Raw genomic sequence first — 27,733 nt, 5'->3', positions numbered from 1 at the left:
AAAACTAACCCCAATTAAAAAACCCCAACCAAACAAAAGGCAAACTAAAGTGCTTTCATTAAAAACTGAATAAAAGAGTAAGTCAGTCACTCAGTGCTTCCTCAAGGATAACTTTATTCTGGGCAGGACATTTGACACAGAAAGAATGAAAACAGCATTTAGAATGTTTCTGAACAAAAACACTGAATAAACAAGAACCATTATTTCTCCACATCTCTGACAATTCCACACCTCCCTTCCATATTAAGTTCTAAAATGGTCTTTCAGTACATGTTTTCCTCCTCACATTATGGAACATCCTGCTCATATCAACAGCCATATCAGATACACCATGGGAGTGGATTTTTTTGGCTTTTTTTTTTTTTTCTTTTTGTTAACATCATGGCACTTTCACACTACTTTTTAGAAAATCTGGATTACAGGGGTAAATGAATCCACTGTCAGACTCCTTTATTATTACATGTTATACCTAAGCCTGAGAAAATGTAAACAGTACAATTCTAAAAACATTTTCCACAAAGATGCTGCTAAATATTAAAGCATAAAGTAGTAGGTTACATATAATAAATTCTCAGATATGCTGCTTGTCCAGATTTCAGTATATAAAGACCTCCATCTTTTCCATATCTGTATTGCACAGAGACAGCATGGTAAAATACATAAACTCAGCTCCGTCCTGCTCAAAAAGAACTTTTCCAGCTTCAGTAAGAATGTGCTTGAGTAAAGGATACAGCCATGACGTCTAGCTAATTTTCTGTCTCACTAAGTTAAAACTAGCTGTGATTCTCAATGTCAAGATTATTAGCTTTTTCCCCAAAAATAAAAGGCTTTAACTTAGGAAAGCAGGAGATATTTAAAAAAAAAGAAAATTATAAGTACAATTTACTTTTCTTGTCTTTTGATTGGACAGACTGAAGCCTGAATGCTATAGTCAAAAAGAATCACTGGCAGTCTGATAAAGGTTCAGAGATTACAGGCCAGGTTCAGATTCATCCTGTGTTACTTGAATCTCACAGAGTTGTCCCCCTCCTTAGTGGAGAGACTCATCTCTATAATGTTAGTATGCTCTCAAATGAGACAGATTTCTTTTGACACGATTCTCACTCACCAGAGGTGAGTCACCTCACAACAAAGGAGCTCACACTTAGGTATGATGAATCCAAGCCTCAGCTGCCTGTTCTCATAACTTGTGTCCTTCTACTTGTAGGAACTAAGTGTACAGACCAGACTACTTAAATAGCCTACTTAGAACTAGGGATACTGGGATAGGTTCAGGGTGTTCATTCTTGAGACAAATCACCTGGTAATAAAATAAATTATACGTAGACATAAATACAGGTATTTATTTCCAAGAGAAAGAACTATCTTTCCAGTTCTATCACAAATATACATATTTTGCTTTCTACCTACGCACTGACACCTGTCAGTGTGCACTTTAGAAATCAAGTGGCTGCTTTACTTTACTGCTAAGCATTAGCATCACTGCTGTGGAAGCAGTTAGGTATGGTTTGGAGTTAGTACTTGCTATGCCCAGATAACAGGGCAGCAGGACACAGAAGATGTCTTTGGCATGTGTAAGTTTTTCATGCACACTTTTGCTCTCTGTCTTGTACTGTGTCACTGTGGGCTGAGCTTATGAAAGCAAAGTGACCAGTGCTCCCTGTGGGTTCCTCTGTAGCACTGAGCCAGCAGCGTATCCTAGGGTACAGTTTCCTCAAAATCCCACGTTTACCATGGGAAGCACTGAAAAGGCCAGAATCTGTTCTCAGTCTCAAGACCACAGCAGCTACCCCTTGTGTGTGCCAGCATACCCCACGGAGAGGATCTCATTGACACACAAGCTATTCAGTTCATGTGAAATGGTTGGAAGCTAAGAACTGCACCTGCTCTGATGCCTTTAGGCTGGATTTAAGTCTCATAAATAAACTATTTTCCTGAGCTGATCACACAATGAGCTCAGAAAGACAAGCATTTCTGCACACCTCGGCAGGGAGATGCATTTTGTCAGCACATTTCAGCTTTGGCAGCACTGCTCCAGAACACAGCTATAGAAAGTGTTCTCCCACAGCACTGAATGATTTTATCTTTTTCCTGTAGAAGGAGGTGCAGAACAGACAAATGCTGACTGTGCTCTAAAAGAATCTTCTGCTGATGGCTGGACTCTGGTACTCCTTTCCAGAGTAGAACTAAACCAGATTATGGGGCTACTCTTTCTTTCCTCTGTACCTTGATATAAATACTCTCAAAAACTGAGTTAAACTGCTCTTCAAAGAACTGTATCAATTTCAGTGAAATCAACCACAGTTTTACAACATTTTCTTAACAGGACCACATAAGATCCCATTTTTTCCTGTAGAGCCTCTGGGCCTAATTTATGGAAGCTGACATATTCTTCATATTGTAAAAGAAGATGTATTGAGTGAAGAAGAACTGAGTATAAGCATAAGTAAGGTTAGACTGACTCATTTCCTCTGGGTTGTTTAGTTTTTTTTTCCCTTAAGTGATTTAGAACAGCAGCAATTTAAAACAGTTGTGAAAAGTAAGTCAGCTGCATAGATCTTGTTTTCTTAAACTATATTGCTGGCATATCATTAATATTTTGTTACTCTCAAACCAGTTTTATTAGTTTTATTGATTTATTGTTAATACAGTCTTAATATAGCTTCAGATCTTACATTTGCAACAAAATAAAAAGAAGAAATAGAATATCTTTTTTCTCCTTAGAAATCATTAGACCATTTACATGAATTTAACAGAGGTAGGTTGACATTCTATTTCATAGTGAACAATGCCAAAGAACAACTTTTAAGCAGGAAAAAGGAACACTGTGTCAGAAAACGGATCTACAGAAGAGTATTTACCCTTCACCAAACAAGAGTCCTCAGATCTGGTAAATTTGAATAGCAGTCCAACAAAAAACCGTTCAAAGGCAAAAATAAATTTAAAAAAAGGTGCCTCCCACTATCTTTTAGCAGTCTCTGAGTGACTGTGAAGGAGAGTTTAGACTGTTAAGTCACTCACTCCTCTGATGTCAGTATGAAGCAATGAGTATAGGACAACAGAAGTGTGGCACTGAGACATGGCATCACTTGAAATTATACAGCACATCAACTTCAGAAAATGTCTAATGAATGCCCCTTCCTCAACACTTCTCCTTCACTGCAATATTGCACCACGTTTTTTTTTATCCACTTCTATAAAAAAGTTGAGTCTAATAAAAAAGTTAAATTTTTTAAAGTTCATTATAAAAATTTATTGTATAAAAATGCCAAATACCCTAAGCCTTATATACAAAATGTTTCACTTTTATGAAAATAAATGGACCCAAGTATATAACAAAACAGTTTTATACAAAATGGTACAAGATTGCATTCAGATTAATGCAAGTAAGTAAAAAAACCCTTCAAAATGTCTCATTCATGGGAGATCTGCTCCTTTTAATTGTATATAAAGCAGTATGAAATGGTCTCACATTGGACACCATTTCCAGGGATGCACGCACTGCTCAGAGGTATTCCCAGGTCACCGGTGAGTGCCGTACTTCGCAGACCAGTCAACGCGCCCGTGGATCGGCTCCGCTGCCGGCGGGAGAGGCATTAACCGTGGTGAGCTTTTCGTAGGTGAACTGAGTGATGGCCATCCAAGAAGGGGTCTGACTGATGTCAGAGATGCAAAATCTAAAGGACAAAAAATTCTGTGATATAAAGGTTCAGTGAGAGCTGTCCATACTGAACAACAGCTAGGTGCAGGTCCAGATCCTTACTTCTTCAGGAAATAAGCCTCCTTTTTTAACAAAGTTTGCTGACATGAAACAATAGTGGATCCAATCCCATAAACCTTAGCAGACTAAGAATATCTGCATCACTGATTTGGCAAATGTGAATTCTGTGCCAGCTCTCACACCAACCTCTAGGTCCCATTGAAATAAGTTGTAGGTAAACCTACATATTTAATAAACAAAAGTAAACACAAACCAAATCCTTCTCCATATGAAGTTCTGCAAGGTCACAAACAATACTTCCAGTCAGTCATATACTGACAAGTAAAATAAAGCAAAGATAAGTAGTTCAGTGCTGCATACATACAGCATTACTGGAGTACTGACCAAGGGACCAAGAGAACTTTAGTACTGGACTTACCAGAAGATGGGTCCACAACTGGTGTTAACTGCACCCTCTGCCCAGCAGAACCTACTTCCTTCTTCAGAAATGAAGGGACATAAGCACTCGTTAAACCACTTGATCCTATAGGCCCTGAAAGAAATGGCAAGGAACACCTGAACACAATGGATTTCCCATACTGTCAACAGGAGACAAATGCCCTGAGGGATCATTTTCAAGATGGAGCCCAATCAAAACAAGAACTTAATTGAAGATACTTGAAATCCACAGTTCCTATACATACACCTGCATTCAGGAGACTGTCAGCATCAGACTGCATTAGAGATCACAGAATCACAGAATAATGAGGTTGGAAGAGACCTCTAAGATCATCAAGTCCAACCTATGCCCTAACACCTCAACTAGACTATAGCACCAAGTGCCATGTCCAGTCTTTTTTTAAACACATCCAGAGATGGTGATTCTACCACCTCTCTGGGAAGACAATTCCAGTACTTTATTATTCTTTTGGTGAAATTTTTTTTCCTAATAGCCAACCTAGACCTTAGCTTGAGACTGTGTCCTCTTGTTCTGTCAGTTACTGCCCAGTGAAAGAGATCAACCCCCGCTTGTCTACAACCTCTCTTCAGAGCAATAAGAGCAATAAGGTCACCTCTAAGCCTCCTCTTCACCAGGCTAAACAACCCCAGTTCCTTCAAACGTTGCTCATAGGGCTTGTATTCCAAGCCCCCCACCAGCCTTGTTGCCCTCCTCTGGATGCGTTCAAGCATCTCAACGTCCTGATGAATGGATAACATGTACAAATTGGACAAAGTTCTCTCTGACATCTCGGATTTTTCAAGGTTTCTCAAAGCTTTCAAAACTTAGCATTTAGTTGGAATTATCTTGCTTGACTTTCAGCAACTATGTGCTAAGAATATTTGGACTCTTGGTTTCTATGTACTGAGTCTGGGGCTTTGGTGCCACACAAAGCACTTAGTGAAGCCTGTGAGAGCAAAACTTAAAAATGTGGTACAGATTCACATTTCAAAGTTTGAAAACCAGCTACCAAACTTGTCCCTAAGATGAGCAAGAACAAATTTGACTGATCTGTAGGACAGGCCATAGAAATGGAACAAAACAGTCAAGAGTTACAGCACAGAGAGAGGCACAAAACAAGATATCATGCACAGAGCAGGGCCATCACACATGTACCTACACTGTACTAGAGCAGTGGCAAAGCCTATTGTGGGAAATGGTAATAAATAAAAAAGAGAAAAATCTAACATCTGACATCCTATGCTGCTGCAAAAGAAGCCAGGAACTTGTAAAAGAGCCAGGAAGGAGATGTGCTACATATATAAAGGTTCTCATGTAGTTTAGCTATTTACAGTGTCCTCCCATCTTGTATCTTTAAAGAGTGATTTTCTGATTAAATTACATCCAAAACTTTAAGTTGTTGTTTTTGTTTTTTTTTTTTTTAACTTGAATTTCTAGAGGCCCAAAATGTTTCTTTGGGCCAAGATTCAACACAAACTTTGGCAATAAAACACTTTCAAAACAACATATGCAAAAGAAGTATGACACTGCAGAACTGTATCACATGAAAACCTGAAGCCATGGTTTAGAGAGGAAATACATTGATACAACCTAAAAACATCACTGTGTTATCAACATGTTACATCTGATAAAAACTAATGTAAAAATCTACAAATTAATTAGTTCAACTCAAACAACGATTAAATACCTGAAATACCAAATGCCAAAAAAAAACCTGAAGAAGAAAGATAGAAGAGTTTTGCTTTTTGCCTGAATTTTTTAAACTATAATTTCTACATTATTTTAAACAACAGTGACTGAAAGACATAATGATAGAACTTTGCTTAATTCATGTAACAAGAGTGGTGTGTATAGCTAGTTTAATTTACACCAGCTTCCTTCTGTAATGACAGCCATTTATGTACCAAGTGGACTAAAATAGTTTGGAAACTAGAAAATATGACTTCAAGAAACTGAAGAGGAAAATTGAAAACAAGATGAAGTATTCCAGGCTGAACAGACCTAAGCTGTCCAGCTTTCTATGCATGGAGTACTTCAGACTCGTGAGGATTCATTAGAAGAAATTACTATGTTTCAGTTTAATGCAATCTCCCAAAGAAGAGCCTCACAATCGATTTTAACACAAAGAACAGACAGGATAAGCAGGCATCTTCAGAGCTGACAACCATTTTGGAAATGGATAACTCCAAAATACACTGGTGGGGAATTGCACAGACATCACTTATTATTTCTCAGAGTCCTAAGCACACCTTCTTACCTGAATTCTTCCTGTTGTTAGTACTTCCTCCCAAACCAGAGGTTTTCCCAGACAAACCAGAACTGGGCCAGTGATTAGATGGAAGAGACTCTTTGTTTGAAGTGGAGACTATGCTATTCCTGGTGCTTATTCCTATATTGTAAAAATGCAAAGATTACTTCACTAAAATCCCCCCCACAGGCCTGCATTCATTCCACCTGATGCACAATCTTAGAGCAGATGTCTGGTTCGACATAGCCAAAACCTCTCCCCTCTCAGTAACTCTCTGAGTCACTCTCCATGCTCTCATAATACAGGAATGCTGGAACTAGCCACAGGCCCTAATCCTGCAAACATCACAATGTAAGTAGTTCCACTAGCATCAATGGCTGCTTATTTCACAGGACAGGGTCCTTACATCAAGGCCACAAATATTCTCATGTCACAGAAAATGAACTTTGCTATGTACATGAAATCTGTGCTTCCAATAAAACCCTAACAGCAACAAGATAACCTGAGAGTTATCCATTTCTCATAGTACTGTACTCCTCTTTGGTGTCTCTACTGAAACTTCAGATTGTGCAAACAGTTTGCACTACAGTTCAGATGTACCTATCATTTGTATTTAATATATCTCTCATATTTAAGCAGGGTACCTAACATTCAAGGATGCACTCACAATTTATGATATGGCTAAAGCAGTCTTGGGATCAATATGTTTTACAATCTCCTCTAGTAAAACAAGTTTTAGCTACTAAAACTCTATCTAAGTGAGACAATTTGAAAGTCAATTATTGTTTCAGGAAAAAAGACTGAGTTTGCTGTCACAATACCTTCTACTTTACTTAATTAATTTTGAAGAAGTAGTACTACAAGTGAATAAATAGCTAACACTACCTTTATGAATAGAAATTATGAGAAAGAATACACTTATATTCATCTAATTTTAAATACTGGCAGACATGCTGTCTGCCTCCTGTATTTCGTCCTGCCTCAGCACTGGTGTCAGTATAGCAGAGGTTATCATGAAGACAGACATGTAATTCTCTGTAGAGACACAGATCTGTGTTTTACTTAACTCCTAACTACAGCAAAGCATATTCCCACTACTAGTTTGCCTGTTGTTCATGGTACTATACACTCATGAGGTAAACACATGGCACTTTATTTTCCACCTAGAAGACCAATCTTATACTTTTTAGGGAGACAGGAATAGTTTGGCACATATATAGACATTTTCTAATGCACTTCCAAGTATAAAAGTATCCATCAGGCAGAAGAAGTACAAATAATCCTGTCCCTTTGTTTGTACTGCTAGACTACTAGAATTTAGTTTGTGTCGTGGCCATCTACACTACAAGCTATTTCTGTCCTCATGTTCTCTGAGCAGCAGCCCCTCTCCACAAGTTCAAAGGATAAGAACTAATGTAACAAGGACTATTTCACACTCCTGTTGGAATTGCAGGAAGAAAAAGAAAGTATTTTACTAACCAGGTCGATACCTAGAATGGCTTAAGTAGTGCTGCTTTGCTGCAGAAACTCGCAATGTGGGAGTGTCCTGCCGCAAAAAGGTCGCATGGGAAGTTCGTGCATTGCTGCCAGAGCCTACGGCATCCAAAGGCTTCAGGTCCAAAATACTTTCAAATCTGTAATTCAAAAATTGGTATGTATAGTCCAATTCTTATAGCACATGTTTATTCACAGCTGACTTTTTCAACTACACTCCATCTCCAGTAATCATTTCCTTGTAATGTGTTTGCTACACCATAAACACACAGGCAACAGGGAATATTATCAACCCAAAGTCATGCAAGTGCCCCTGAAAATCAGATTTGTGCTTCTAGTTCCCTTATATACTGCTTTTAAAGTTTTTATAAATCACTCAGTATGTTTCTCTCTTCTGTATACCATCCATGGAAACTGCAGCTTAGACTTATCCAAAACAGTTTATATGCGTGGAGTATGTCAAAATGGTCCACAAGTAAAATCCAAAGTATATATTCAAAAATTAACTTTGGGAGACTTAGGCCAGTTATAATTTTCAGTGGGAAAAAAAAGAATACAAAATTGTACAGATATACATTTCTAGATACAAAGAAAGCATGAAGAGCAACATTACTAAGAAAGAGGAAAAGGGCAAAGAAATAGACCAAATAAAACATAAAAAAACCCCTACCTACAAAGGGTTTCATCATTCTGCCTCTTCTTGTTTTTCAAGTCTGTTCTCATGATGGAAGAGCTGAAATCAAGGTCTTCCAAATCATCCCAGTCTTCGGAATTCTTAACTGTCCTGGGAAGATGTCCCCATCTTCGCCTAGGTTTTGGTTTAAGTTCACCATTTGTATTCTCAGACCCAGCAGATGGTTTCTGTTATGATTAAAAAGAAACCAACCCACATGCTTAGACCACAATCTAGGTGACGGGAACAAATAGGACTTCTTTTCCCCTCTATCTCAAAGAGAAATAGTGGTAGTAGAGCTGTAACAATACAATCTTCAACTTCCACTAAACACGCTAAGAACACAATCTGTAGCCCGCTGACACTATTATATATCTTCTGCATTTTGTCTTGTAATAAAGTGTCTTGAACTGACAGAAGAAATTTCTTGGGTCTCAGTTCCAATTCTGTTTATGTTCCAGTATGCACCTCCTAAACCATTACCTTATGCTCAATTTTTACTTCTAGACTCATGCTGGGAATATAAAACTGCATGAACACTTATGTTTCCACGAGCTTGTGTCTACACATTTAGTTTTTTTTCTCTTACAGGACAGCACAGGCACAAATTTCTGTCTCTTCAGTCACTCAGACTGAGCAGTACATTTCGACTTTGTGTGACACTAATCATTACAGACCCCACTTATGACTGACCCTGTCGCAGCAGCATTCACACTGTCTGCTCTCATCACTTATTTTATGAATCCAGTCTCCTCATTAGTAGACAGGAAGGGTACATTCTCATGCTGCAAAAAAAAATCTGTTGGTTTCCAAGTCCAGTTTGGAAGACCAAAGGGACTATTATTCCCAGTCAATAAACTGGATGCCTTAAATGGATGAAGGCAATAGTCTCCCTCATTTCAATATCATTTAGCTTCATACTTTTCTCTCTGGCATCAATCCCATTAATATTTTGAACACTGTACATCTGTTTTATTCATATGAAATCAGTGTCATCCTGTAAATGGTGCAGGTGTAAAGGGTACCACAAAATGGCTCTAAAACAAGAAATTGACTTCCTTGTTTTACAGCAACTGGATTTAGATTTCAATAGAAGAACTTCCAATTTCTAGCAGAAAGTTGGAACATTGAAACCATTTTTTAGTTCCACTCACTGTACAAGTGAAGTACAAGAACCTTGAAAGAGAACAAGAAAAAGAAACACAAGGAAAAAGGTCAGGCAGCATATCAGAAAGCTTATCTTATGTTAGATGGACCTTTACCTGCTGAGGAACCTTATTGTGTATTGCAGGCAGAAGAACCTGGTTAGACTTGTCCTCCTGTAAGTAGTTACTGTGTTCAGCCCCAGAGCTGTCTGTCTTACAACTGTACACCATGTGCTGAGAAGACTGGCTTTGTTGAAAAGGCCTTGATGAAATTCGGGCATGAGGTTTCAGAGGGGGCTGTGCTGGAGGGACAGGTTTAATATGCAGAGACAATTTATTATGCAGTTCCTTTTGTTTTCCCAGTTCCTGAATGCCCAGGGCATGCCCAACCTGGAAGTACGAGTATCGAAGTGCCTAAAAAGAAATAAAGATGTTAGGCTTAGAAAACCAAAGTTTTTCATTTACCCCAGTCCTATATATCAGTACAAATTTAATTTCCCTTTTTTGTGGGGTAGGAAACAGCAGAAGACCCATCTCTCAACACTAGATTCTAGTGAACACAATCCACTTCAAAAAATGTTGCAATAGTAGAGAAGTTTCAAGAGGTACTGAGTTATCAAATCCTCTGTGGACTACTACAGAAGGAAAGGTTCTGCAGAATTAAGATAGTTAACCAGGTATATAGCATCTAAAGGCATGTTTCATTACATGCTGTCTCTTCATGTCTGTGTGTGAAACACTACCCCTCATCATTACAGATTCGGCCAGCAAAACTCAATGACCCCAGAGACATCTCCTCCATTTTCCATTTCTGAGAATTAATTAAGTGAAAGAAATACAACCCTTATGGAAATTAGCCTCTACCTTTTCTGACAAGTTAGTAAAGTTAGTTAGTAAAAGTAGTTTTATCTGCTTACAAGTAATTAGGAAGTTGTCAGTAGAGGCAATTAATCTATCTTGCTGTTTCAAGCAGACTCATCTTCCCTTCCCAAAGACTTCTTACTGCAAAAAGCTTCTAAAACCTCATATTCTTCATTCTATTTGTACTTAACAAATGTAAAACATTTGTTAATGCTCTTAATACTGTTACAGTTAGTGTTTTTTTTTTTTTCATTACCTTTGAGAGTTCTTAATCTATTTGACTTTTTAACTGTTTCCATTAATACAAGCTTTTACTTGCAATTTGTACTCAAGGTCCAATTAAATCACAAAGGTTCAGCTATGGCCCTTGAAGTTCAGTGTCAAGAATCCCATTTGTTTTCCAAAAGGTGCCCTGCTCATTGTATTAGTTGAGTACTACCCAAAACCAGCAGCTACCACCACCTGTATGTAAAATACTGATGACTTGGGCAATGCTTATGTACAGGATGTTGGAACATTATCTGCAATGCACTTGAGCTGAGGCTGCCCAGCAAAAGCAAGCCTTATCCAAGCAACACTGGGCTGGAGGAACAGAGAGCAAGGTGGACTAACAGCTAGCTGAAAGGTCAGGCCCAAAGGGTGGCAGTAAGTACAACAAAGTCTTGGTTGGAGGCCAGGAAGTATCTGTGTCCCCAGAGGGCATTACTGGGCAAATACTGTTGCAACACCTCCAATAATGATGCTGCTGGTGGCGAAGAGCGCACCCTCAGCAAGTCAAGTAAAAGGGGCTGACACACTGGTCGGTTGTGCTGCCACCCTGCAGGACTTCAGCAGGCTGCTGAAACGGGCTGACAGGAACCTCTCCAATTTAACAAGGATAAATACCAAGTCCTGAGAAGGAATAACTACATGCACCAGTCCACGCTGGGGTCAACCACCTGGAAAGCAGCTTTGCAGGGAAGGACCTGGTAGACACCACATTGAACATGAAATGGCTACCAAATGCACCCTTGCTGCTTCAAGTAAGACTAAGTCCTGGGCTGCCTGAGCAGGAGTGCTGCCAGCAGCTCAAGAGCAGTGATCCTTCCCCTCTGTTCAGCACAGGTGAGGCCATGCCTGGACTGCTGTGTCCAGTTTTGGCCTCCCCAGAAGGAGAGACATGGACATAGTAGAGAGAGTCCAGCAAAGGGCCACAAAGGTGATTAAGGGACTGGAGCATCTCACATATGAGAAAAGACAGAGAACTGGGACTGTTCAGCCTAGAGAAGAGAAGGTTCTTATCAAAGTATGCAAAAAAACAGAAGGGAAAGTGCAAAGGAGATTGAGTGAGTCTCTTTTCAGGTGCGCCCAGTGACAATGGGCACAAACTGAACCACAGGAATCTCCTGAACATCGAGTAACTGAGCACTAGCACAGGCTGCCTAGGGCAAGGTGATTGAACAAGATCCCAGCCATTCTGTAGCATACCACAATGAAAGAACAGCATCACAGCCTTCAGCCATACATCCTACCTTATCTCTGCTGCTATTCACAGTGACTGGATTACACTTAATTCAAGTGTATTTACATACTGCAGTCGCACCTTTGATTATTGAGCACATATCCCAAGCAGTTATGTTTCATGCAAAAGATTAATTACCCTCTCTTAATTAGCCTCCTTTGTCTTTCAAATTGTTATTGGATTTTCCTCCCTTCTAAGAATTGCATCCCTAAGCAACTGCTAAATGACTGTTCCTTGCAGTAAAGGAAAAAAAAACACAAGCAGACAAAAATAAAATCAAATCAAACCTGACTAGCTGTTGGCCGCTTTTTGGGATCCCACTGCAGCATGTCTCTCATGAGCTGCACTGCTTCACTGCTAGCATTAGGTATGAGAGTTTTTAAGTTGTTAGGTACACACTGAGGCCAGCGAAAATTCATGGAAGCTGAAAGTTGGTAGCCTTCAGGCCAGTCGTTCTGGAAGAATGAGATTTTCAAACACAAAAAAAGTTCAGCTGTAAAGTATCAGTGCCTAAGCACACTAGCACATATTCTACCTATAACGGACTGTGTCCAGCTTTTACTCTGGTCTCATATTGAAAATTTCACTACAAAACTTCACCCCAAACCTCTGGTGAGAGGTGAATCCTGCTGTACATCTGACAAAGTCAAGAGCACAAATGGAATCAGGAATAGGAATCTTGCCATTATCCCAATTTTTAGCCTCTTAAACTAAAGGTGTTTTATGCAAGTATGCCAGAGAAAATTAAATTCCCACCTAATGAAATCACAGTCTAAGGACTTTTTTGCTGTGCAGGGGTCTATTTCTCCTCCTCTATGTGTCAGGTATAGCATAATTACTGCACAGAAATGCTTACTACACAGAAAATAAGTTTTAATTTAGTTTATTACATTTGAGAACAATACCATAAATTAACAGTAAGGAGGAAAATTTATTATTTTTATGCTTACTGCTACCATGCCATTGTGCATTGCAGAACAGTTCCAGGATTACTGCAGTCTGGAATATCACTTCAGTTACCTTTTTTGGCGTCCCTAAGACTTGGCAAATTTTGAATATAGTATCAATTTCACTGGCGCCGGGGAAGAGAGGCCTCAGCGTGTAAACTTCTGCCATTATGCAACCAACAGCCCAAATATCTATTGGAGAGCTATAGCTGGTGGATCTCAGAAGTACTTCAGGAGCCCTGTACCTGTAGAGGAAAGAAAGAAAAGGAAATACCAACAATCACCACAATTCAAACATACATGAAATTGCTCACCTCTTCATTCTTGCTAGTAAGAGCATTCTTTTAAAACCTCCTCTCCTCTCCTGTACACAGGAAAGGAATTGATTGTAATCAATTTTTTTTTATTAAAACTACATAATCTTCTGTAAACTCTCTCACGCCTTCCTGACACACAGCAATCCTAGCATGTTACCACCTGCCTTACTATACTCCTACTTCCCACCTGCCTTACTACACTCCCACTTTGCTCCTTTGCTGTTGCTATCTGTAAACTATCTTGCACTAACTGAAGCTTTTCAAATTACACCAAACTTAAATAGAAATTTCATAATGAGGAGGCATCAAAAGTAGTATAACAATCAGCACCAATTCAGTACTGTGCTACTTTCAAGTGTACTGCTTTCAAGTTCTTTTGATTCCAAGATCCTACAATGTAACTGAATACTAGCACTTACCATCTTGTGGATACATAATCTGTGTAAGGAGGTCGAGATCGGATTTCTCGGGCTAAGCCAAAATCTGCAATTTTCACAAGTTCTGGTCCCATGCAAAGCAGGTTTTCAGGTTTCAAGTCCCTGTGAAAGAACCCTGAAATTCAAATGAAATATTGATGTGGATTGCAATGTCACTCACAGCTGTATCCTTTACTTTCCAACTGGATTGTTTTGCTTTAGTTCTTAGCATTGAAGCTGAAATAGCTCCACAGAGATATCAAAGTCCTATGCGATCAGCAGAGCTGATCAGTACAGTGTTGTTCAGTTAGGTTATGAAGAACAGTATACACAAGTTGGCTATCTTGTAACAATTCAGAGCATTTATTCAGACAGCTCTCTTTCAAGTGACACTTCTCTAACGTTAAAAGATTTCCACCATTTTAATGCTAGTTTCATTCTAACTGGAAACTGTCCAATGAAGTTATCAATCAATTACATAAAATATCATTTTAAACAGAATAAAGATTTAAACAAGGGGTTTTTTATGCACTTCAAACTTCTTTTTAAATCTGAGAACATAATCTGCAAGCACTGAGCTACTCAACACCACATAAGAAGATCTTAGTGTATTTTTTAGCGCTCCCTGCATTCAGCAAAAACTGATCATGAATGAATGTTTGGAAAGAGCTCTTTTAATACAAATAAGAGAAGAGGACTGGCATATCACTGACTACTGTCTCTGAAATTTGCTTCCACCATTAGCCCAGAAATCTTGTTCTTATGCTTCTTTCTTGCAAGTGTCTGAACCACCATTCTGAGATACAGCTCCCTCTCCCCCAGATAAAGCTCTCTGGGCTCCTTTTCAGAGACTCTAATATGCTTACTTTTTCTATGGCTTTGAATATATTCCCACAGAGACTGGACTAAACATTGACATAGGATATGTCTACATTGTCCAGTATAACTAGATTAGCTTTTGTTCATTAGATGAATGCATAACAGCACTGAACACATAGTGCTGTAGATATATACTAACTAGGAGACTGCATCCTTCCTAGGGATGTTGAGTTGATATTCTGGTGCCAGCCTGAATTACTGCTTCTTTGTGAAAGGTACCAGGCAAATCAATCAAGGCTGTTCTTAGCATTTAGTATAATCACTTCTGTATTTTGCTGCACAGACATGCACCAGCAGAATGCTTGTGAGGCAATTTATTTCGTGACAAACTTGTAGAAAGAGCAATTTGTTGTGTACTCAAATATCAAAAGATGCTTAAGAATTTGGATGGACAAATAATGTAAGAAGTTTACTTGACAAGCATTTCTATGCCACACAGGAGCAGAACAGAGAAACAGAGAGAGGGGAAAAAAGTGTTCATGTGATTTTTTCCAAAACTGTTGTGGACAGAATCTTAGGACACTCATTCTTACACTGTGAGCCACAATATCATCACAACCATTCTGTTGGGCTTGCCAAACATTTCTAGGCGTTCTTAAATACAGATTTGCAACATCTTGGTAGAAATACAAGTCCAGTGTGGCAGCAAGTCAGCGAAAAATACAATTTCAACATAGAACTGTTCAGTCTTAACAGCTATACTAAGTTAAATAGCAATAAAAACTGTTCTGGAAGGCTGTGATCCATTTGACAATTCATTGAAAAAAGCTGGCTTAAATTTTTGCAAATCAATCATAATATTTTTCTGTGTTTACATATTATGCATGTCACTGAAGCAGACTAGAATTTATAGCTAGGTTTCAGATGAGTATCCATCTGAAGAGTGAATAAAGTCATTAGCTGGAAAGCATTTTGTAAAACACAGTTAAATGTGTTCTTCAAGTGAACTGTAATGCTGGTCCTTATAAGCACTTTGCTTCCAGGACTCTGGCCACCAATGTCAGTTCTCTTCTGATAACCCAGAGAGCTGCCAAGCAACAGACCCTTCAGTGTATCTAGCAGACAGAACCGACGTCAGCAAAAAATGGTGAGGAAGCTTCTATTAAAATAAGGTGTTTGTTTTGAGATTTTTTTATTATTTAAGTGGGTCTTGTTACTACTGGCTGGTACATCAGCTTTAGCTTTTACCATTGTTATATATATTAGTTGGAAGCCCATGCAACAAAAGCTGCTTGTCACTCGGACTTTATTGCTTTAAATGTATCTTACAGAAAATGTGTGTTGTATTCAGGTATCTGCGTGTACCTTGAGAAAAGAGTAATTTCTTCTTTATTCTCAGTCTCAGGGAATCTTTAAATCTATCAAGGAATGTGTTCATTAACATCCAATGAGTTTGAGAGTGGCCAGCTGCCAGACTGAAAAAGTGGAAACCTACAGAAAAGGAACTGAGAAGACCTCCAGAATGAAGTATTAGGCAACTATAAAACTCAGGTGTTTGCAGTCATCTGAGTCTCTCATACAGAGCCATTCTTTTGATCATTACTTCTACTAAAGTTAGTAATGTAATTGCTTGTGTATTAATCAAAAAACTTACACAAACACTATCTGTCTCTAATTCAGAAGTTGTATAGCTAAAACGTAACCTACCATGCTTATGAATAAATGCAAGCCCTTGCAGGATCTGATACATAATATTCCTAACTGTAGACTCAGGGAACAGTTTGTTTCTGTGGAATAAAAGGGAAGAAATAAATATTAATGACTAAATTCATACATTAGCTTATGCTACCCAATGAATCAAAGATAAAAGGTAGCAATGACAAAACTGCTAGTCAGCTTTTCATATTTGCCTACTTTCTTTTCTTGTTGCAGAAGAAATTCTTATTTCCTCTACAGTCCCTTGGCACAAAACTGGCAATTTAACTACAAATTAAAGAAATAAATCACATTCTTAAAGGTCTGACTTACACAATGTTTAACAAGTCCATGGCCTAGCTAAACTGTAGACAGTATGATGCAAAGCATGCTTTTAGGGACATCTGGGCTTTTTGTTTTATAAGAAGGTAGGATATCAAGCATTTTTGTGAAATCCCCAAATATAATTGGTTTCTTTTATAGACTTGAACCTTTTCTTCAAAGTTCATTATTTCATATAACATATATCCATATATGTGCCCAATTAAATTACAGTTTTCTATACCTCTGCATGCATGGTGTTTTTATGCTTATAAAGGTATTTCATGCGGCATTCACATGGATATATTATAATAATAACCTTACTTTGTTAAATCAAGGAAGATCCTTGTCATCTGTCAGGCTGATACTATGGTCCACAGACAGAAACAATTCAAAGCAGGAAATTTTGCCCTCAGTTATCCTCTGGTGGATGTTATCATGGCCCAAAGGCTAAAATTAAGACTTTCTTAATGCTTCAGCAAATATCAAAAATCTAGATTTTATTCAGAATACTGACAAATGAAACAAGCAGTCTTTGGTCATATCAGTTCAAATTGCAAGGAAAAATAATTCCTGAAAGCAATCCAAAATTTAACACCTCTTGATTATTGTTCCAACTACTTTTTATTTATTCAGTTATTTGAGGAATCCATAAAAGAAGAGGTGGTGATACTACTCTCTTATAAAAAAGCACCTCTGAAGTACTTACACAGAAATCAGAAGTTCTAGGTCCAAGGTCTCCTCAGTGTGAGGACTGTTAAAAGCCCACAGTTCCTACCTCTCAAATAACACCCTACACCCCTCTCACACCCTAATCTGGGACAAGACACTGGAAACTCTCACTAGACTGGCTGGGATATGCTCAAAGGTAAAGGTGACAGTCACAGCTCCTACTGCAGCCTGCAGCTTTAAGCTATAGCGATCCAAGCCTAAACAAATAATCCAAAGTCCTTTGAACAGTATCAGGGGTGTTAAAAGCACGTTACACAAGTAATTAATTTATATCAGGAATGGGTGATGCTGTTACATACCTCTCTTTCATTAACTGATAAAGATTTTCCTTCATGTATTCAAACACAAAATACAGATGATCATTTTCCCTGATAACTTCTTTCAGCTTTACCACATTAGCATGGTTTAATTTCTTCAAAGACTAGAAACAGAAAATTATAAGTGCTTTAATATAGTGAAGGAGAAAAAGAACTTAATTCACTGTTGCAGAAGGATTAACTTCAAAAACTCTCTGGTGTCTTAAATAATCAGACAGCTGTGAGAACAAAGACCAGATCTCCAAGTATTACCACATACATATACAGTCTATGCAGCAATTTAATGTGCTGGTCATTCAAAAGCCAGCTATCTGCTATCAGCATAAGCACCAAAACAATTGCATTTTCTCTGTAAGAAACTTCCTAATGGCAGAATTCACACTCTTCTTGCACCTGCACTGCCAACAGTCAGGTTAGAGTCAAGACTAAGAACAACCCTGGAAAGTCTTCGTTGGTATTGTGGATTAACTTTTGCAGGCAGCTGAGCTTGTTCAGCCCTCCAAGTGGGATAGGGAAAATAATCAGAAGGGCAGAAAGTGAGACAACTCATAGGCTGAGATACAGAGTTTAATGGAGTTTGCATGCAAGCAAAGCAAACTAAGGAATTCATTCACTGCTTCCCATGGGCAAGCAGGTGCTCAGCCACCTCCAGTACAGCAGGGCTCTATCACATATAATGGTTTCATGGGAATCAAGTGCCATCACTCTGAAGGTCTCCTGCTTCCTCCTCCTTTCCCCAGCTTTTGTTGCTCAGCACAATGTCACATGGCATGTCCCTTTAGTCAGCTGTCCCTTTGGCTGTGTCCCCTCCCAGACTTTTGCCCACCTTCCGCCTACTCACTGACAAGGAAGCATGAAAAACAGAGAGAATCTGAGGTTGTGAAAGCACTGCTCAACAATTCAAACAGAGTGAAAATTTAACAGGGTAGAAATCCATTTGGAATTCTATTATTAGGTGAAATGTGTCGCTTTGAGCTTGCTAGCATAAGTAAAATATGCTGTTTAGTCTGGTAACTTTGCAGCACTAGTAAAACTGCCCCAGCTGAGGAGAAAAAATGTGGATTTCCAAGCCAAAGAGACAAGAGAAACTTCTCAAACCTTGAAACAGACAAGGCAGAGTGACCCAGGAGTTCTTTCTGTACTTTCTGATAAAAAACTAGCTACAAGTGTAACTAGCTGTAAGTGTAACTCAAAATCAGCATAATGAATATACATATATATGATATGAATCTATTGTGAAATTCTATCCATACATAAACTAGTGAAGAATAAAAAAGGATCGGGAGTTCTCAGGGGCACGCATGTCCTTTGAAGGGGAACGATCCCCACATGCATCCAGCACTGTAATAAACATACTGTCCCTACAAATCTTTATAAAGAATTGTAGAATTTTAATTTTTCATCCGCATTTCATAATAGCTGAAACATGCCTGTGTTGTCAAGACTGTTTTGGTCAGAAATCCAAAACACAGACTCATAGAAGCTGCTACGAAGAAAACTAACTCTACCCTACCTAAAACTAGCAAACTTGGGTCTTCCTTCTTTTTTTAGATTTTCAGTGTATTTGATGTCCATTTTTACATGGTACCATAAGAAAAATGACCTAGGTTTTCTGCATGTTTTCAGTGCTGACTATAAATTAAGGAGGCCCCTAGAGCCTACCCCCAATGGTTCATTGGCATCAGAATTTCATGCTGTATGTCTGTCCCCAGGCCAACTGTAGAGAAACAACCAAATGTACAAAAGTTAATGCTGCACAAAGGGCATGTGTTCTAAAGCTTTGAAAAACAAACACCACTCAACTCCAGGTGTTGTGACAGGAAAGCTCTCATTCACACACTCCTCACTGCAGGGAGGAAGCAGCTCTCTACAACCCAATAATTTCTGTAAGACTACATAATTTCAATAAGCATTTTTGTAAGACTATCGACAATGCAGAGTCAGGAAGCAGAACTGTAATGTCATATGCTACAGCTCACTTTGGGAGTGGTGTTTTGACATGAGTTGTGAAGAATTTGATGTTATCCCCAAATGTGACAGTGATCATCTAATTTGAAGTCAACCATTGAACAAAACAAATACCTTAACCTCTCGAAGGTTCATGCACTCCTCCCAGGAATAAAATTTTCTCTTCATTCTACAAAAGTAGAGGGGAAAAGAATGACTAATGCGTTGAAAACATTAGGTGTTAGAACCAAAAGCCTCACTGCGTCTGAACAATTCACTTCTTCCATCACAATGTAACATGCTAGCTCCTCTGTCAAAAAACTTTACATCTCTAGACAAGGTATAGTCAAGTTGATTTACTAGAATACACACTCAAATAGAATTACAGTCAAATCACAGTTACTATTACACAGGATTGCATTTTTCTGTATATATATCTTGCTGAAAATAATTCAGAGCCTTCAACAATCTCAGGCATGCTATTTTTCCTTCTGAGATAACAATGTGGTAGAATAGAGTCTAACTATAAAAAAGAACAAGAGTAGTTTTGAAACAAATCAAATGAAGATCCAATCACTTCACTGAGTCTCCAATTTTATCCTTGCCCCTCTTCTCTATTTTTGATTTCTCTGTGACTTTAGTATTTTCCTGCATTTCCACATTTTCCTTTGTCCACTACTCCACATGTTTCTCCTTCCCTTGCAAGGTGCATCTATCATGCCAATTGCTTTTCAAATTCTGCTTTCCCCTTCAAGCTTATAAGCAACTCTGTTCTAACAGAAACAAACTGTGTGGCAGTTTTCTTCTAAGCCAGATTGTAACTGAACACAATATTTGTGTGTAACATATGGTCCTGTGTGTTCCTACACATTCTGATTACCACTCAGTTCTTTGAGATGTAACTCTATGCTTTAGGACTGAAAGGATGAAGACTCACACATACATGCAAACAGAAGATCACACATTAAAACTTACAAAAATACTCAACTGTGTAGAGTCTGGATTTCAGAGGGAATTAGGCACTCTCTGAAGATCTGAGCCTTTGCCTTTAATGACAATTCAGTATTACTTATTATTGTAGCAAGTTTCCAGTTTGAAATTGGCTCTCACAACTGGAGTAGTTTAAGAACTACAAGCCCTTCATACCATGAAGGGGTCTGAATTTTTTTTTTAGGAGTGTTTTTGCAGTTACTGTCTTGTGCACTCAGTTACCAGGCCACTTCTGGTTTTAGCAGAGGACCAGCATTAACACCTAAGCTAAAAGAATAGTTCTGGCTTGTTCTGATTTTTCTGAGTTTTTCCCATGTTGCAAACTGAAAATTAAAGCAAGACCTTCTAAGCAAGGTCTGATACAGGCAAAATACCCTCAGCAGAGGGGATTTAGAAAGTTGATAAAGCCAGCTATTGACTGCTCATACAAAACAGCATTGTACTAAAAGCTCTTTTGACAAGTCTGTCCCTTGTCATGGTCATGGTCGGTATTTCAGGAAGGTGCCTGCAATGCTTTACAGCTGTCTCTTACCATAGCTAGGACAAATAAGCCATTTACAAATTAAAAGTCACTGTAGAAGCAGAAGAGAAAATCAAGTGAATTTCTCAAGGGACTTCAAGAAAATCTTAAGTTGAAAAGACCAATATGTCATAGCATAAAAGATACAGATAACGGACAATGAGATCAGTTGTGTTAATTATCACTGCAGTATTAATATTCCATTGAAAATTAGACTACAAAATACATGTTCCATGTAAGCAGCAGCAAAAGGGCTGTAGATTCCAAAGCAGCACTGCAGAATACTCTAGGTATTACTCTAGGTAATACATAGAACACATTTGACTGCACATACCAGCAGAGTGCTGTTACACAATAAGCCTATATATCTCACCCTCTCTATCTCCTGCTGAGGTTTTGGAGGAAACAAGGAATTTTTCATGCTGCCCAAATACAACTCCACATTAAAAAGCTGCGTGGAATGTGAAGTACCCAAACCAGCATGACCAAGTTGATGTGGACCTAGAAAGGAAAAACCTGGACTATGCATTATTAAGTAATATATGAGAACACTTACTTTTTAATGGCTATTAGCTCTCCAGATTCAATGCTTCTCCCTAGGAGAACAGAGCCGTAGGTCCCATCACCAAGCTGTCTGATAGTTTTGTACCTATTCATGATGAGGATACTTTAGCTGCAAGCGCATTTCAGTCCTTGGCGTTTCCTGTGTTTTTTCTCCTCCGAGTGTAACCAGTTCTTTCTGTGGCAGCATAAATATAGAGCACTCAGGACAGTGTGAACAGTTGCAGGAATCATGTTTTCAAGACTTAGCCTTTGGTCTGAAAGCACAGAACATAATCCATTTGATTTCTGTACCCTTCTGAGATTGCTTGTTTGCAGACTCCTCTCTCCTCCAAGAGAACAGTCCCCATCAGCCATAAACAAACACACATCCTGGTGTCTCACCAGAAAGGGCCAGCCTGTATCTGCATGTAACTGGGTATAATCCCCAAAGCCAGTCCCATGCTAAAGCTAAAGGTACCTTACAGAAAGCTTGCAGGCAGCCCTGGTGGGAGACACTATTACTGAAGTCACAGGATAAAGTCTCAAGGCCTGGACAAAATCATCTGCTAGCAAAAAAAATGAAGCTTTACAATACAATAGGAGGGGATCTGTCCTAGCCAGATTTTTAGGCATGTAAGTCACCACCTTATAAGTCACATTGCCATCAGTTAAACCAATATCCTAAATTTCCATATGGTCCTATGTGAGAGAGCACAGCCTTTAAACACAGTGTGCAGAAGAAGAATATTACATTCATGTCAGGTAAGACTAAATGTATTTTACTACAGTAACTCCAAGCATGAATCAGTCTCTCAAAAAAAAAAAAAAACAAAAAACCATAGAATAGTTTGGGTTGGAAGGCACCTTAAAAATCATCTAGTTCCAACCCCTGTGCTGTGGGCTGAGACACCTTCCAGTACCCAGGTTGCGCAAAGCGTGACCCAGTCTGGCCTTTAATCCTTCCAGCGATGGGGCATCCACGGAATCTCTGCTGGATAATAAAGAAAAAAACTTCTTGTTTCTAGTTTAATGTAATTGTTGCTGGTATTTCCTCTCCTATAGTTTAGAAAAAATGTAATCTAATCTACGTAAACTAACCATACATTTGAAATAAAACAAAATTCTCCCACAATGAAGGTTTGGTCACTGCATTCTCTTATTCTTCACCTCTTAAAAAGACAACAATATTCATGGCTTGTGACTTTTGCCTTCTGTAATGTGTATTTTAACTACATTTTCACAATTTTTTGGTAGTATCCTTGTATCTCCCTTATTTCACAAAGCTGTATTATGATTTTAGAAGTAATGGGATTATGATACTGGGAACTCTGAACTGACATCAATGCAGAGCCACAATCCTGTAGCTGCAGGATGTTGTGAACATCCTTTATTTTCCATCTTCTAAGCCTACTAGCCCTACTAATACTGATACAGGAATAAAGACCAGGAAATTTGAAGTTAGAAGACCTTTTGACAATTTACCCATTGTGCAGCATGCCTCTAAATCTATCTCAGACACTGGGTAGTGTCTCAGACAGGCAAGAGGAACTGCCCTCTAGCAGTACCTGTTCCTTTCCACACACTCACTACTACAGAGAACCAGGACTGAGCACTTTACATTAGAGACCTAATCCCACATTTTGTAATACTTGCCAAGGAACACAGAGCCTGTCTGTAACAAAAGCAGTTTGGAGTACCAGCTCCTTTTTGGCTGGTGTTCAGATTGTGCACCTGAATAGCATAAAGCTATGTTCAGTGGTCTGCATCCAGGTTAAAAAGCTTTAACCTGCTTACTCCAACTGGTCAGTGACTGGATGGCAACTCAGAAGCCTTTATTCAGCTCCTTGGCAACAAGATTTCAAACAATGACATCGTCTTGCACTTCTCCTAGTCTGAAAACCTAAAATTTATTAACATCCAAACAATTTTATACAGGAATTTCAAATCAACACAGTTGGGACTTGTGGACTGCTCTGCACATACTGCCCTGATGATAAGAGTTTTGAAACCATGATCCTAACAGCTGTGATGTGTTAAAACTCACAAACTCCTATGCTGTCCCTGATTCACCATTCGCATATCCCTTTCAGAGAACAGTGACTGAAGAGTGGAGGAGCACCCTTGCCTCATATTTGATAACCACAGCAAAACTAAAGATGTTTAACACTACTGGCAATAATCACCAATGGCTGGATAGATTGTTTGTTTCATGTCTCTTGAACAGATGCAAGTGGTGAACCTAACTATTTATTCCTTTACTGAAGATACTAAATGAAGTGCCTCTCCTTCCCACAGCCACCAAGTTTCAAAAAACTTGTATGAAATTATCTTTGCAATTATCAAATGTGACCAAAACAGACTAAATGAAGTATTTTTGAGGAATAGAAGTGAGTAGAGGAAACAAAAACTAAAAAAAACAAACAAACAAAAACCAAAAACAAAAAAAAAAGCCTAAACATACAAAAACAAAAAACAACAAAACCCCCCAAATCAAAACCAAGCAAAAAACCAAAACACAAAAAACGAACCCCCACCCAAATGAAACAAAGCCCCCAAAAAACCCCCAAACCCCCAACCAACCAAAAACCCCCCAAAACAAACAAATATGAACGAAGTCTTCTCTGGTTAACTCAACCAGCACCATTTCTTGTTATTTCTTGTTGTTAATAGTGAGGTTGTTTTAAAAATCTACTTTACTCAGCCTTCAGACTGTTTCGCCTGAGTCACACTGAAATTACTGAAAAGAGCATGAGTCTCTGCAGTCCACAGAGCTACCACACATCTAATCTGGAAGTACAATCTACACAAATTCACATCGCCAGAAAACGTAAAAATAAACTGCAAAAATACCTTAAAGTAAAAAGTGTGTTGATACTAAAGAGTAAAATATAAGCCCCTTATTTCCACCCTGTTGTAACACTGTGTTCAGATTCTACCTCACCTATACACTTTCTCTCCCCGCAGAAATCGAACAGCAAAACATCTTTAACAGCAAGCCTAATTCAATATATCGAGAGTGCTTTCTAAGTAAGTACAACTCAAACCTACTATTTCGCTTACGAACCCTTTAAATACATATCCACTCGTGTTTGAAGTGCTGAAGCACCGAGAACTGAAAGCGAAACTAGCTCACTCTGCCACAGCTGCGAAACGCACACAGTAAACAAACAGCATGTGCCTTTTTAAACTTGTCCTGCGCTGTGGCAATTACTCGAAGGTATTACAAGCAGGAAGCAGTGAGAAAGGCGCGGTTCAAAGCCTGGGTGTCCATGGGTGCGGTCCCAGCGGCTGCCGCGTTTGTCACAGAGGCCTCTGGGGATGCCCCAAGAGCTGCACACCCAGGCTGGGACAGAGAGGCGACGGCGGGTCCGCCGCTCAGGCCAGGTCCCGGCTCCTGCCCGGCCTCCGTGCTGCGGCGGCGTCCGACCCCCAGCCTCGGCCCCGGTACACTCCAGTGGCTCCGCTCCTTGCTGTACGGGACCGCGGTTCTCCCGGCTCACCGTGCCCGGCAAGACTCACCGCGGACGCGTCTCCCCGCTCGGGCCCGGCCTGCGGGCAGGCCCGGAATGGCGGCGCCGCGGAGCAGCTGCGGCCCAGAGCGGCTCCGCGCCGGCCTCGCTCGGCCCATGGCGCGGCCCCGGCCCCCGCCCCGCCCCGGCCCCCCAGGCCCGGCCCGGCCCGCCGGGGCTCCCCGCGGGGGGACAGCGCCCCACGACTGCGGCCGGGGGAGCTGGGCCGGGCCCCTCGCAGAGGGGGCGCTGAGCTGGGTGTTAACGAGAAAAAAACAAACCAAACCATCTCTGGAGCATCTCTCTTATGAGAGACTGCGGGAGCTGACCCTGTTCAGTCTGGAGAAGGCTGGGAAGGGATTTCGTTAATGTGTAGAAATATCTCAAAGGTGGGTGCCAAGAAGATGGTGCCAGACTCTTTTCAGTGGTGCCCAGTAACAAGACGAAGAGCAGTAGCCATAAACTGAAACACATGAGGTTCCATTAACTGTGAGGAAGAACAACTTTACATTGAGGGTGGCAGAACACTGGGACAGGCTGCCCAAACCACCTTGGCTGTGTTCCCGTGTAACCAGCTCTAGGTGACCCTGCCTTGGTGGGGCTGGGGGGAGGTCTAGATGACTTCCAGAGGACCTTACCGACCCTAACAGTTCTGTGATTCTGTGAAAACAAAACCCAGCCGAACAAACACGAACCCCACACTGATGGGCCTCTCTCACATCTCACAGAGCAGTTTAAACAACAAAACTAGAACGCAGAAGTATCAAACTGTGAACAAATGGGAAGAATATCGACATTTTAAGTGGGGACCTGTGCCTTCCTCACCCAAGCACCAGTAGTTCACCCTGGCTCTGACAGGGTCAGCCTAAGACATAATGGGAAGGGCAGTAAAAGGAAAACAAGGAACAAAAAATTGTTCTAAAACAATTGATTATCGGGACTGTAATAGTGATTCAAGAAGTGTCACCTTCTTTTTACACTTCATCCCTTAGATTTTAAAAGTAAAGCATCAAGTTAATTCCCAGGGTTTGGAAAGACAGGAAGAACTAGTGCTGTAATTCAGGAGTACAGTGTAGGACAAGACGTTAATTTGCTACAACAGATGTGGGGAAAAACAAAACTCTGGGTGCCTCCCCCACCTTATCTAGTCAGAGGCTAATCTTTGTATTTACACAAATATATCGTAAAGACTCAAATTCCCTCCAACAGACAGGCATGATTCTCAGTGAAGCCAAGAGGAGCACTGTATACTTACATGAGATTTCTGCGGTAAGCCACCCATATTACATCCCACGTGCACAATCACATATTGGCACTCAGCCCCGCGACAGCCACAGAACACCGTCTTTCTGTTGTTACAGACAAGGCTTTTTCATTCCCCATAGAATCATTGAATTATTTGGATTTGAAGTGACCTTCAACATAATCTAATTTCAAACCCCCTCCCACGGGCAGGGACACCTTTCGCTACACCAGGTTGCTCAGACCCCCACCCAAACTGGCCTTGAACACTGCCGGGGATGGGGGATCCACAGCTTCTCAGGGCAACCTGTGCCAGTGCCTCAGTGTCCTCACAGTAAAGGATTTTTTTACTAATATGTAACGTTTAATATCTAAGAAGAGGCACACGCAGGTAGGAGAAAATCAGCTTTGACTCCAACTCCAAACGAGAAGCAGCACTAATGATAACCACTTGTAGCCATGAGCACCCCATCTCAAAGCCTCAGGTGGCCATGCTGTGTCATCTCAGCTGCTCACACAGCCCACCAGCACGCCAGCAGCACCCAGTTCTCCCTGCTCCTCACCACCTCCGTCTGTCCGGCCAGGAATCAGCACCCGGCCTCGTCGGGCAGCCCCCTTGCCTCTCACTCTCTCCTCTCCACAGAGCAGCTCTACAGTCACCTGGATCTGAAGGCCACTGCCGATGCCGGCTCCCACAGCCCTTACACCCCCATTTCCCGCCCCCGCTGCCCAAGCCTGAGCGCTCACCTACCCCTCGAGAGAAGACACACACCTCCTCACCCTCCTCCTGAAAACGCTCAGGGCAGTAGACTTATACAAAGTTCAGAGATCCATACACGTGGTTTTCTTCTGGAACAAAATGACTGTGATACGCTTTAAAAAAATAGGTTTCGTCCAATTTTAGAAAACCTGATAAGGCGTGTGCTGACAGCAGGTGATAACTGTGCTCACTGAACTGGACGGGCAAATGACCAGGGCTACGAGATTCAATGGCCTCGGCACCGCTGTTATCTCCACAGCCGTGGCACTGAGGGTTCTCCCGTTATCTCGTCGGCAATTTGCCTGTGCCAAGGTCCCGGCCTGACCGCAGTCACAGCGGAAATCGCGGCTCCTCGACATCGCCAGTTTACCTCGGCTCCCGCTCCTGGGATCGCGCCTGCCGGGATTCCCATTCACGGAGACTACTGTTCCCGGCAGCCTTTGCTCTGCCGCCCTTTCCCTGGTGTGCCGCCGCGGACTACGCTCCCCAGCAGGCCTTGCACCGCGCCGCCGCGGGCGGAACAGGCGGCAAGGGCCGCGGTGCGCTCTGGGACGGGGAGTCTGTGCGGTCGCGTGT

At 40.5% G+C, this 27,733-nt stretch overlaps 1 protein-coding gene across 5 annotated transcripts; it reads right to left on the bottom strand.

The window, feature by feature from the left end:
* Positions 1 to 93: 93 nt before the first annotated feature.
* On the bottom strand, positions 94 to 27,652 carry CILK1 (ciliogenesis associated kinase 1). 5 transcript variants are annotated; one of them, XM_053939694.1, is made up of 14 exons: positions 27,170 to 27,652; positions 21,660 to 21,921; positions 19,729 to 19,783; positions 17,629 to 17,750; positions 16,289 to 16,368; positions 13,766 to 13,898; positions 13,103 to 13,274; positions 12,370 to 12,537; positions 9,832 to 10,134; positions 8,573 to 8,763; positions 7,888 to 8,042; positions 6,418 to 6,549; positions 4,140 to 4,253; positions 94 to 3,677 (listed from the first exon to the last, which is right to left on the bottom strand). In XM_053939694.1, the coding sequence occupies exons 2-14, from the start codon at positions 21,758 to 21,760 to the stop codon at positions 3,523 to 3,525; spliced, it is 1,881 nt and encodes a 626-aa protein (XP_053795669.1). In that variant the 5' UTR covers positions 21,761 to 21,921; positions 27,170 to 27,652; the 3' UTR covers positions 94 to 3,522. The 5 variants fall into 5 exon arrangements, with proteins under 5 accessions (XP_053795669.1, XP_053795670.1, XP_053795668.1 ...); XM_053939695.1 differs by having other exon boundaries at positions 21,660 to 21,842; XM_053939693.1 differs by having other exon boundaries at positions 27,149 to 27,185.
* Between the last annotated feature and the right edge of the window lie 81 nt (positions 27,653 to 27,733).

Source organism: Vidua chalybeata, chromosome 3 (genome assembly GCF_026979565.1).
Source record: "Vidua chalybeata isolate OUT-0048 chromosome 3, bVidCha1 merged haplotype, whole genome shotgun sequence".
Taxonomy (NCBI): Eukaryota; Metazoa; Chordata; class Aves; order Passeriformes; family Viduidae; genus Vidua; species Vidua chalybeata.
This window is presented reverse-complemented; position numbering and strand designations above follow the sequence as displayed.